At 41.8% G+C, this 12093-nt stretch overlaps 2 protein-coding genes across 2 annotated transcripts; both read right to left on the reverse strand.

Moving 5' to 3' along the window:
- Window positions 1-262: 262 nt before the first annotated feature.
- LOC122814966 (suppressor protein SRP40-like) lies at window positions 263-2315 on the reverse strand. The gene is made up of 3 exons (XM_044087224.1): window positions 1907-2315; window positions 759-1259; window positions 263-645 (listed from the first exon to the last, which is right to left on the reverse strand). The coding sequence occupies exons 1-3, from the start codon at window positions 2313-2315 to the stop codon at window positions 263-265; spliced, it is 1293 nt and encodes a 430-aa protein (XP_043943159.1).
- Window positions 2316-4391: 2076 nt separating this feature from the next.
- LOC122814967 (suppressor protein SRP40-like) lies at window positions 4392-6427 on the reverse strand. The gene is made up of 2 exons (XM_044087225.1): window positions 5584-6427; window positions 4392-4993 (listed from the first exon to the last, which is right to left on the reverse strand). Exons 1-2 carry the CDS (start codon window positions 6425-6427, stop codon window positions 4392-4394), a joined length of 1446 nt encoding a protein of 481 aa, XP_043943160.1.
- Window positions 6428-12093: the final 5666 nt, after the last annotated feature.

Consider the following 12093-nt stretch of genomic DNA (forward strand, 5'->3'; position numbering starts at 1 on the left):
TCAGTTCCAGTGGCTGTATAGGAATATGAACTTTCCCCTGAAGTGTCACTGCTAGATTTTTTTATTCTGAGTCAGTGACGTTTGTTGTGGTTCAGTTTCAGTGTCTGTGTGGGAAGATGAACCTTCCCTTGAAGTGTCACTGCTAGATTCTTTCTTCTGAACCGGTGACATTTGTTGTGGTTCAGTTTCAGTGTCTGTATAGGAAGATGAACCTTCCCCTGAAGTGTCACTGGTAGATTTTTTTCTTCTGAGCTGGTGACATTTATTGTGGTTCAGTTTCAGTGTCTGTATAGGAATATGAACCTTCCCCTGAAGTGTCACTGCTAGATTCTTTCTTCTGAACCAGTGACATTTGTTGTGGTTCAGTTTCAGTGTCTGTATAGGAAGATGAACCTTCCCCTGAAGTGTCACTGGTAGATTTTTTTCTTCTGAGCCGGTGACATTTATTGTGGTTCGGTTTCAGTGTCTGTATAGAAGAAGAACCTTCCCCTGAAGTGTCACTGCTAGATTTTTTCTTCTGAGCCGGTGACATTTGTTGTGGTTCAGTTTCCGTGTCTGTATAGGAAGATGAACCTTCCCCTGAAGTGTTACTGCTAGATTTTTTCTTCTGAGCCGGTGACATTTGTTGTGGTTCAGTTTCAGTGTCTGTATAGGAAGATGAACCTTCCCCTGAAGTGTCACTGCTAGATTTTTTCTTCTGAGCCGGTGACATTTGTTGTGGTTCAGTTTCAGTGTCTGTATAGGAAGATGCATCTTACCCTGAAGTATCACTGCTTGATTTTTTCTTCTGAGCCGGTGACATTTGTTGTGGTTCAATTTCAGTGTCTGTATAGGAAGGTGAGCCTTACCCTGAAGTATCACTGCTTGATTTTTTCTTCTGAGACGGTGACATTTGCTGTGGTTCAGTTTCAGTGTCTGTATAGGAAGATGAGCCTTACCCTGAAGTTTCATCTGAGCCGGTGACACTTGTTGTGGTTCAGTTTCAGTGTCTGTATTGGAAGATGAACCTTTACCTGAAATGTCCCTGCTAGATTTTTTCTTCTGACCCAGTGACATATGTTGTGGTTCAGTTTCAGTGTCTGTATAGGAAGATGAACCTTCCCGTGAAGTGCCACTGCTAGATTTTTTCTTCTGAGCTGGTGACGTTTGTTGTAGTTCAGTTTCAGTGTCTGTGTGGGAAGATGAACCTTCCCCTGAAGTGTCACTGCTAGATTTTTTCTTCTGAGCTGGTGACATTTGTTGTGGTTCAGTTTCAGTGTCTGTATAGGAAGATGAACCTTTCCCTGAAGTGCCACTGCTAGATTTTTTCTTCTGATCCGGTGAAATATGTTGTGGTTAAGTTTCAGTGTCTTTGTAGGAAGATGAACCTTCTTCTGAAGTGTCACTGCTAGATTTTTTCTTCTGAGCTGGTGACATTTGTTGTGGTTCAGTTTCAGTGTCTGTATAGGAAGATGAACCTTCCCCTGAAGTGTCACTGCTAGATTTTTTCTTCTGAGCCGGTGACATTTGTTGTGGTTCAGTTTCAGTGTCTGTATAGGAAGATGAACCTTCCCCTGAAGTGTCACTGCTAGATTTTTTCTTCTGAGCCGGTGACATTTGTTGTGGTTCAGTTTCAGTGTCTGTATAGGAAGATGAACCTTCCCCTGAAGTGTCACTGCTAGATTTTTTCTTCTGAGCCGGTGACATTTGTTGTGGTTCAGTTTCAGTGTCTGTATAGGAAGATGAACCTTCCCCTGAAGTGTCACTGCTAGATTTTTTCTTCTGAGCTGGTGACATTTGTTGTGGTTCAGTTTCAGTGTCTGTATAGGAAGATGAACCTTCCCTGAAGTGTCACTGCTAGATTTTTTCTTCTGAGCCGGTGACATTTGTTGTGGTTCAGTTTCAGTGTCTGTATAGGAAGATGAACCTTTCCCTGAAGTGCCACTGCTAGATTTTTTCTTCTGAGCCGGTGACATTTGTTGTGGTTCAGTTTCAGTGTCTGTATAGGAAGATGAACCTTCCCCTGAAGTGTCACTGCTAGATTTTTTCTTCTGAGCCGGTGAAATTTGTTGTGGTTCAGTTTCAGTGTCTGTATAGGACGATGAACCTTCCCCTGAAGTGTCACTGCTAGATTTTTTCTTCTGAGTCGGTGACATTTGTTGTGGTTCAGTTTCGGTGTCTGTATAGGAAGATGAACCTTCCCCTGAAGTGTTACTGCTAGATTTTTTCTTCTGAACCGGTGAAATTTGTTGTGGTTCAGTTTCAGTGTCTTTGTAGGAAGATGAACCTTCCCCTGAAGAGTCACTGCTAGATGTTTTCTTCTCAGCTGGTGACATTTGTTGTGGTTCAGTTTCAGTGTCTGTATAGGAAGATGAACCTTCTCCTGAAGTGTCACTGCTAGATTTTTTCTTCTGAGCCGGTGACATTTGTTGTGGTTCAGTTTCAGTGTCTGTATAGGAAGATGAACCTTCCCCTGAAGTGTCACTGCTAGATTTTTTCTTCTGAGCCGGTGACATTTGTTGTGGTTCAGTTTCAGTGTCTGTATAGGAAGATGAACCTTCCCCTGAAGTGCCACTGCTAGATTTTTTCTTCTGAGCCGGTGACATTTGTTGTGGTTCAGTTTCAGTGTCTGTATAGGAAGATGAACCTTCCCCTGAAGTGTCACTGCTAGATTTTTTCTTCTGAGCCGGTGACATTTGTTGTGGTTCAGGTTCAGTGTCTGTATAGGAAGATGAACCTTCCCTGAAGTGTCACTGCTAGATTTTTTCTTCTGAGCCGGTGACATTTGTTGTGGTTCAGTTTCAGTGTCTGTATAGGAAGATGAACCTTCCCCTGAAGTGTCACTGCTAGATTTTTTCTTCTGAGCCGGTGACATTTGTTGTGGTTCAGTTTCAGTGTCTGTATAGGAAGATGAACCTTCCCCTGAAGTGTCACTGCTAGATTTTTTCTTCTGAGCTGGTGACATTTGTTGTGGTTCAGTTTCAGTGTCTGTATAGGAAGATGAATCTTCCCCTGAAGTGTCGCTGCTAGATTTTTTTTCTGAGCCGGTGACATTTGTTGTGGTTCAGTTTCAGTGTCTGTATAGGAAGATGAACCTTCCCCTGAAGTGTCACTGCTAGATTTTTTCTTCTGAGCCGGTGACATTTGTTGTGGTTCAGTTTCAGTGTCTGTATAGGAAGATGAACCTTCCCCTGAAGTGTCACTGCTAGATTTTTTCTTCTGAGCCGGTGACATTTGTTGTGGTTCAGTTTCAGTGTCTGTATAGGAAGATGAACCTTCCCTGAAGTGTCACTGCTAGATTTTTTCTTCTGAGCCGGTGACATTTGTTGTGGTTCAGTTTCAGTGTCTGTATAGGAAGATGAACCTTCCCCTGAAGTGTCACTGCTAGATTTTTTCTTCTGAGCTGGTGACATTTGTTGTGGTTCAGTTTCAGTGTCTGTATAGGAAGATGAACCTTCCCCTGAAGTGTCACTGCTAGATTTTTTCTTCTGAGCCGGTGACATTTGTTGTGGTTCAGTTTCAGAGTCTGTAGAGGGAGATGGGCCTTCCCCTGAATTGTCACTGCTAGATTTTTTCTTCTGAGCCGGTGACATTTGTTGTGGTTCAGTTTCAGTGTCTGTATAGAAAGATGAATCTTCCTCTGAAGTGTCACTGCTAGATTATTTCTCTGAGCTGGTGACACTTGTGGTTCAGTTTTAGTGCCTGTATAGGATGATGAACCTTCCCCTGAAGTGTCACTACTAGATTTTTTCTTCTTTGCCGGTGACATTTGTTGTGGTTCAGTTTCAGTGTCTGTATAGGAAGATGAACCTTCCCTGAAGAGTCACTGCTAGATGTTTTCTTCTGAGCCGGTGACATTTGTTGTGGTTCAGTTTCAGTGTCTGTATAGGAAGATGAACCTTCCCCTGAAGTGTCACTGCTAGATTTTTTCTTCTGAGCCGGTGACATTTGTTGTGGTTCAGTTTCAGTGTCTGTATAGGAAGATGAACCTTCCCCTGAAGTGTCACTGCTAGATTTTTTCTTCTGAGCCGGTGACATTTTTTGTGGTTCAGTTTCAGTGTCTGTCTAGGAAGATGAACCTTCCCTTGAAGTGTCACTGCTAGATTTTTTCTTCTGAGCCGGTGACATTTGTTATTGTTCAGTTTCAGTTTCTTTATAGGAAGATGAATCTTCCCCTGATGTGTCACTGCTAGATTTTTTCTTCTGAGCTGGTGACATTTGTTGTGGTTCAGTTTTAGTGTCTGTATAGGAAGATGAACCTTCCCTGAAGTGTCACTGCTAGATTCTTTCTTCTGAGCCGGTGACATTTGCTGTGGTTCAGTTTCAGTGTCTGTATAGGAAGATGAACCTTCCCTGAAGTGTCACTGCTAGATTTTTTCTTCTGAGCCGGTGACATTTGTTGTGGTTCAGTTTCAGTGTCTGTATAGGAAGATGAACCTTCCCTGAAGTGTCACTGCTAGATTCTTTCTTCTGAGCCGGTGACATTTGTTGTGGTTCAGTTTCAGTGTCTGAATAGGAAGATGAACCTTCCCCTGAAGTGTCACTGCTAGATTTTTCTTTCTGAGCTGGTGACATTTGTTGTGGTTCAGTTTCAGTGTCTGTATAGGAAGATGAGCCTTCCTCTGAAGTGTACCTGCTAGATTTTTTCTTCTGAGCCGGTGACATTTGTTGTGGTTCAGTTTCCGTGTCTGTATAGGAAGATGAACCTTCCCTGAAGTGACACTGCTAAATTTCTTCTTCTGAGCCGGTGACATTTGTTGTGGTTCAGTTTCAGTGTCTGTGTAGGAAGATGAACCTTCTCCTGAAGTGTCACTGCTAGATTTTTTCTTCTGAGCTGGTGACATTTGTTGTGGTTCAGTTTCAGTGTCTGTGCAGGAAGATGAACCTTCCCCTGAAGTGTCACTGCTAGATTTTTTCTTCTGAGTCGGTGACATATGTTGTGGTTCAGTTTCAGTGTCTGTATAGGAAGATAAGCCTTCCCTTGAAGTGTCACTGCTAGATTTTTTCTTCTGAGCTGGTGAAATTTGTTGTGGTTAAGTTTCAGTGTTGGTATAGGAAGATGAACCTACCCTCGACGTGTCAATGCTAGATTTTTTCTTGTGGGCTGGTGAAATTTGTTGTGGTTCAGTTTCAGTGTCTGTATAGGAAGATGAACCTTCCCTGAAGTGTCACTGCTAGATTTTTTCTTCTGAGCCGGTGAAATTTGTTGTGGTTCAGTTTCAGTGTCTGTATAGGAAGATGAACCTTCCCCTGAAGTGTCACTGCTAGATTTTTTCTTCTGAGCCGGTGACATTTGTTGTGGTTCAGTTTCAGTGTCTGAATAGGAAGATGAACCTTCCCCTGAAGTGTCACTGCTAGATTTTTTCTTCTGAGCCGGTGACATTTGTTGTGGTTCAGTTTCAGTGTCTGTATAGGAAGATGACCCTTCCCTTGAAGTGTCACTGCTAGATTTTTGCTTCTGAGCTGGTGACGTTTGCTGTGGTTCAGTTTCAGTGTCTGTATAGGAAGATGAGCCTTCCCCTGAAGTGTCACTGCTAGATTTTTTCTTCTGAGCCGGTGACATTTGTTGTGGTTCAGTTTCAGTGTCTGTATAGGAAGATGAACCTTCCCCTGAAATGTCACTGCTAGATTTTTTCTTCTGAGCCGGTGACATTTGTTGTGGTTCAGTTTCAGTGTCTGTATAGGAAGATGAACCTTCCCCTGAAGTGTCACTGCTAGATTTTTTCTTCTGAGCCGGTGACATTTGTTGCAGTTCAGTTTCAGTGTCTGTATAGGAAGATGAACCTTCCCCTGAAGTGTCAATGCTAGATTTTTTTCTTCTCAGCCGGTGGCAGTTGTTGTGGTTCAGTTTCAGTGTCTGTATCGGAAGATGACCCTTCCCCAGAAGTGTCACTGCTAGATTTTTGCTTCTGAGCTGGTGACGTTTGCTGTGGTTCAGTTTCAGTGTCTGTATAGGAAGATGAACCTTCCCCTGAAGTTTCTTCTGAGCCAGTGTCATTTGTTGTAGTTCAGTTTCAGTGTCTGTATAGGAAGATGAGCCTTCTCCTGAAATGTCACTGCTAGATTTTTTCTTCTGAGCCGGTGACATTTGTTGTGGTTCAGTTTCAGTGTCTGTATAGGAAGATGAACCTTTCCCTGAAGTGCCACTGCTAGATTTTTTCTTCTGAGCCGGTGACATTTGTTGTGGTTCAGTTTCAGTGTCTGTATAGGAAGATGAACCTTCCCCTGAAGTGTCACTGCTAGATTTTTTCTTCTGAGCCGGTGACATTTGTTGTGGTTCAGTTTCAGTGTCTGTATTGGAAGATGAACCTTCCCGTGAAGTGCCACTGCTAGATTTTTTCTTCTGAGCTGGTGACATTTGTTGTGGTTCAGTTTCAGTGGCTGTATAGGAAGATGAACCTTTACCTGAAATGTCCCTGCTAGATTTTTTCTTCTGACCCGGTGACATATGTTGTGGTTCAGTTTCAGTGTCTGTATAGGAAGATGAACCTTCCCCTGAAGTGTCACTGCTAGATTATTTTTCTGAGCTGGTGACACTTGTTATGGTTCAGTTTCAGTGTCTGTATAGGAAGATGAACCTTCCCCTGAAGTGTCACTGTTAGATTTTTTCTTCTGAGCCGGTGACATTTGTTGTGGTTAAGTTTCAGTGTCTTTGTAGGAAGATGAACCTTCCCCTGAAGTGTCACTGCTAGATTCTTTCTTCTGAGCCGGTGACATTTGTTGTGGTTCAGTTTCAGTGTCTGTATAGGAAGATGAACCTTCCCCTGAAGTGTCACTGCTAGATTTTTTCTTCTGAGCCGGTGACATTTGTTGTGGTTCAGTTTCAGTGTCTGTATAGGAAGATGAACCTTCCCCTGAAGTGTCACTGCTAGATTTTTTCTTCTGAGCTGGTGACATTTGTTGTGGTTCAGTTTCAGTGTCTGTATAGGAAGATGAACCTTACCCTGAAGTGTCACTGCTAGATTTTTTCTTCTGAGCCGGTGACATTTGTTGTGGTTCAGTTTCAGTGTCTGTATAGGAAGATGAATCTTCTCCTGAAGTGTCACTGCTAGATTTTTTCTTCTGAGCCAGTGACATTTGTTGTGGTTCAGTTTCAGTGTCTGTATAGGAAGATGAACCTTCCCCTGAAATGTCAGTGCTAAATTTCTTCTTCTGAGCCAGTGACATTTGTTGTGGTTCAGTTTCAGTGTCTGTATCAGAAGATGATCCTTCCCCTGAAGTGTCACTGCTAGATTTTTTCTTCTGAGACAGTGACATTTGCTGTGGTTCAGTTTTCATTGTCTGTATAGGAAGATGAACCTTACCCTGAATTTTCTTCTGAGCCGGTGACATTTGTTGTGGTTCACTTTCAGTGTTTGTATAGGAAGATTAACCTTCCCCTGAAGTGTCACTGCTAGATTTTTTCTTCTGAGCTGGTGACATTTGTTGTGGTTCAGTTTCAGTGTCTGTATAGGAAGATGAACCTTCTCCTGAAGTGTCACTGCTAGATTTTTTCTTCTGAGCCGGTGACATTTGTTGTGGTTCGGTTTCAGTGTCTGTATAGGAAGATGAACCTTCCATTGAAGTGTCATTGCTAGATTTTTTCTTCTGAGCTAGTGGCATTTGTTGTGGTTCAGTTTCAGTGTCTGTATAGGAAGATGAACCTTCCCCTGAAGTGTCACTGCTAGATTTTTTCTTCTGAGCTGGTGACATTTGTTGTGGTTCAGTTTCAGTGTCTGTATAGGAAGATGAACCTTCCTCTGAAGTGTCACTGCTAGATTTTTTCTTCTGAGCCGGTGACATTTGTTGTGGTTCAGTTTCAGTGTCTGTATAGGAAGATGAACCTTCCCCTGAAGTGTCACTGCTAGATTTTTTCTTCTGAGCCAGTGACATTTGTTGTGGTTCAGTTTCAGTGTCTGTATAGGAAGATGAACCTTCCCCTGAAGTGTCATTGCTAGATTTTTTCTTCTGAGCCGGTGACATTTGTTGTGGTTCAGTTTCAGTGTCTGTATAGGAAGATGAACCTTCCCCTGAAGTGTCACTGCTAGATTTTTTCTTATGAGCCGGTGACATTTGTTGTGGTTCAGTTTCAGTGTCTGTGTAGGAAGATGAACCTTCCCCTGAAGTGTCACTGCTAGATTTTTTCTTCTGAGCTGGTGACATTTATTGTGGTTCAGTTTCAGTGTCTGTGTAGGAAGATGAACCGTCCCCTGAAATGTCAGTGCTAAATTTATTTTTCTGAGCCGGTGACATAGGTTGTGGTTCAGTTTTAGTGTCTGTATAGGAAGATGAGCCTTCCCCTGAAGTGTCACTGCTTGATTTTTTCTTCTGAGCCGGTGGCAGTTATTGTGGTTCAGTTTCAGTGTTTGTATCGGAAGATGACTCTACCCCTGAAGTGTCACTGCTAGATTTTTTCTTCTGAGCCGGTGACATTTGCTGTGGTTCAGTTTCAGTGTCTGTATAGGAAGATAAACCTTCCCCTGAAGTGCCACTGCTAGATTTTTTCTTCTGAGCCGGTGACATTTGTTGTGGTTTAGTTTCAGTGTCTGTATAGGAAGATGAACCTTCCCCTGAAATGTCACTGCTAGATTTTTTCTTCTGAGCCGGTGACATTTGTTGTGGTTCAGTTTCACTGTCTGTATAGGAAGATGAACCCTTCCCTGAAGTGTTACTGCTAGATTTTTTCTTCTGAGCAGGTGACATTTATTGTGGTTCGGTTTCAGTGTCTGTATAGGAAGAAGAACCTTCCCCTGAACTCTCACTGCTAGATTTTTTCTTCTGAGCCAGTGACGTTTGTTGTGGTTCAGTTTCAGTGTCTGTGTGGGAAGATGAACCTTCCCCTGAAGTGTCACTGCTAGATTCTTTCTTCTGAGCTGCTGACATTTGTTGTGGTTCAGTTTCAGTGTCTGTATAGGAAGATGAACCTTCCCCTGAAGTGTCACTGCTAGATTTTTTCTTCTGAGCCGGTGACATTTATTGTGGTTCGGTTTCCATGTCTATATAGGAAGAAGAACCTTCCCCTGAACTCTCACTGCTAGATTTTTTCTTCTGAGCCGGTGACATTTGTTGTGGTTCGGTTTCAGTGTCTGTATAGGAAGATGAACCTTCCCCTGAAGTGTCACTGCTAGGTTTTTTTCTTCTGAGCCGGTGACATTTGTTGTGGTTCAGTTTCCGTGTCTGTATAGGAAGATGAACCTTCCCTTTTTTCTTCTGAGCCGATGAAATTTGTTGTGGTTCAGTTTCAGTGTCTGTATAGGAAGATGAACCTTCCCCTGAAGTGTTACTGCTAGATTTTTTCTTCTGAGCTGGTGAAATTTGTTGTGGTTCAGTCTCAATGTCTGTATAGGAAGATGAGCCTTCCCCTGAAGTGTCACTGCTAGATGTTTTCTTCTGAGCCGGTGACAGTTGTTGTGGTTCAGTTTCAGTGTCTGTATAGGAAGATGAGCCTTCCCCTGAAGTGTCACTGCTAGATTTTTTCTTCTGAGCTGGTGACATTTGTTGTGGTTCAGTTTCAGTGTTGTGTAGGAAGATGAACCTTCCCCTGAGGTGTCACTGCTAGATTTTTTCTTCTGAGCCTGTGACATTTGCTGTTGTTCAGTTTCACTGTCTCTGTAGGAAGATGAACCTTCCCCTGAAGTGTCACTGCTAGATTTTTTTTCTGAGCCGGAGACATTTGTTGTGGTTCAGTTTCAGTGTCTGTATAGAAAGATGAACCTTCCCCTGAAGTGTCACTGCTATGTTTTTTTCTTCTGAGCCAGTGACATTTGTTGTGGTTCAGTTTCAGTGTCTTTGTAGGAAGATGAACCTTCCCCTGAAGTGTCACTGCTAGATTTTATTTTCTGAGCCAGTGAAATTTGTTGTGGCTCAGTTTCAGTGTCTGTATAGGAAGATGAACCTTCCCCTGGAGTGACACTGCTAGATTTTTTCTTCTGAGCCCTTGACATTTGTTGTGGTTCAGTTTCAGTGTCTGTATAGGAAGATGAACCTTCCCCTGAAGTGTCACTGCTAGATTTTTTCTTCTGAGCCGGTGACATTTGTTGTGGTTCAGTTTCAGAGTCTGTATAGGAAGATGGGCCTTCCCCTGAATTGTCACTGCTAGATTTTTTCTTCTGAGCCGGTGAAATTTGTTGTGGTTCAGTTTCAATGTCTGTATAGGAAGATGAATCTTCCCCTGAAGTGTCACTGCTAGATTTTTTTCTTTTTAGCCGGTGACATTTTTTGTAGTTCAGTTTCAATGTCTGTATAGGAAGATGAATCTTCCCCTGAAGTGTCACTGCTAGATTTTTTCTTATGAGCCGGTGACATTTGTTGTGGTTCAGTTTCAGTGTCTGTGTAGGAAGATGAATCTTCCCCTGAAGTGTTACTGCTAGATTTTTTTCTTATGACCATGTGACATTTGTTGTGGTTCAGTTTCAGTGTCTGTGTAGGCAGATGACCTTCCTCGGAAGTGTCACTGCTAGCTTTTTTCTTCTGAGCCGGTGAAATTTGTTGTGGTTCAGTTTCAGTGTCTGTATAGGAAGATGAACCTTCCCCTGAAGTGTCACTGCTAGATGTTTTCTTCTGAGCCGGTGACATTTGTTGTGGTTCAGTTTCAGTGTCTGTATAGGGAGATAAGCCTTCCCCTGAAACCTTGCAATCATATTCTGTAGGTTGATAAGAAATAAAGTGACTGGTGAAGAGATATGCTCAGAATGGGAGGGTACTTTGGAAGAGTTGTGGATGGCTGTTACTGGGGTGAAAAACTGGTTGTGTTTAAAGGAAAAGATGTTGTGGATGTGAGTGGATAGGGAAAGGCACTGCTGAATGTAGTGAGGCAGTGAAGAGTGGGCCAGCCCTTGAGTAGCAGTTATTTGCTACAAAAAAGCAGAAAGAGGGAAAAACAATACAAAATATCTTATATCTCCTTGCAAGGACTATGGAACAGGAAGGAAAGCAGCCTTAGTTATCAAGCTAGAACTAATAATGGGGAAGTGGAACAGCCCTCTAATCAAAGGTTAATGAATGTAAAAAATGCTGACTAAAACTATGTAACAGTACACATTTGTGCTCTATGTAATTGAGAAAAAAGTAAATAAATAAGGTCCTTACTAATGAAATTTGGTGTTGGCTTTTTTTTTGTTTACAGTTGGATGGAGAGAGAGTTTGTAATGGCCAATCCAGGCAGAAAAAGAAGCATAGGACACGGTTCAGTTTATGTCCTGAAATTAACTCCTTTTAAAAAGCAATTTTAGGTATTAAGTTCACTGCTGGAGCTGCAAGGACAACTGCAGTACACCCCTATAAATAACAAAGGCACTGTCCCTCTACAGATTCAGTACATTACAGCAACGATGCTTTTCCTGAAATGCAGCAGCTATAATACAGTCTAAGAGTACTAGCATTTTACAACATCATAAACATTTCTGAATAATTCTATTCTTCACAGAGAGCAGTTTCAACTGAGTATCTCATTCTTACATTTAGAATATCTATCTATCTATCTATCTATCTATCTATCTATCTATCTATCTATCTATCTATCTATATATCTATCTATCTATCTATCTATCTGTCTGTCTATCTATCTATCTATCTATCTATCTATCTATCTATCTATCTATCTATCTATCTATCTATCTATCTATCTATCTATCTATCTATCTATCTGTCTGTCTGTCTATCTATCTATCTATCTATCTATCTATCTATCTATCTGTCTATCTATCTATCTATCTATCTATCTATCTATCTATCTACATCAGTTTAACAACAGCCACCACCAAACTGCTAGGTTCTCCAAATTAAGTCATTCAGATAGTAGTCTGAAAAGTAGTCACAACGTGGCAATGATTTGTAGACAATAAGAAAAATAGGGTTATCACAACAAAAAGAAAAAAAAAAAGTTTTACTTTAAACATGCTACATCAAATTCCACAGGCAGTCACCTAGGGCCCGCTGGCTGAGAGAAGCCTGCTGGTCAGGGGGGCTGCCACATTTACTTTTCAATTAAAAAAATTACGTCTTCTTTAAGAATACCTTCTGTGTGCATTGCAGATTTACATCCCCGCATGTTTCAACACAAGCACCTGCTGTTACTTGCTTCTTTTTCACATCTACATGCAAGATTTAAACACATAATGTTCCTGCTGCCTGCTT

The sequence above is a fragment of the Protopterus annectens genome, chromosome 11.part0 (genome assembly GCF_019279795.1).
Source record: "Protopterus annectens isolate FY-2018-M chromosome 11.part0, PAN1.0, whole genome shotgun sequence".
Lineage (NCBI taxonomy): Eukaryota > Metazoa > Chordata > Ceratodontiformes > Protopteridae > Protopterus > Protopterus annectens.

Bases quoted from the DNA above. Each gene is read 5' to 3' on its own strand.
- LOC122814966 (XM_044087224.1), bottom strand. From the start codon at position 2,315: ATGTCACCAGCTGAGAAGAAAACATCTAGCAGTGACTCTTCAGGGGAA. The intron at 1,260-1,906 runs GTTCATCTTCCT...CTTCCTATACAG, and splicing joins CAGTGGCACTTCAGGGAAAG to ACACTGAAACTGAACCACAA. The intron at 646-758 runs GTAAGATGCATC...CTTCCTATACAG, and splicing joins TCAAGCAGTGATACTTCAGG to ACACTGAAACTGAACCACAA.
- LOC122814967 (XM_044087225.1), bottom strand. From the start codon at position 6,427: ATGTCACCGGGTCAGAAGAAAAAATCTAGCAGGGACATTTCAGGTAAA. The intron at 4,994-5,583 runs GTTCATCTTCCT...AAATTTCACCAG, and splicing joins CAGTGACATTTCAGGGGAAG to CTCAGAAGAAAAAATCTAGC.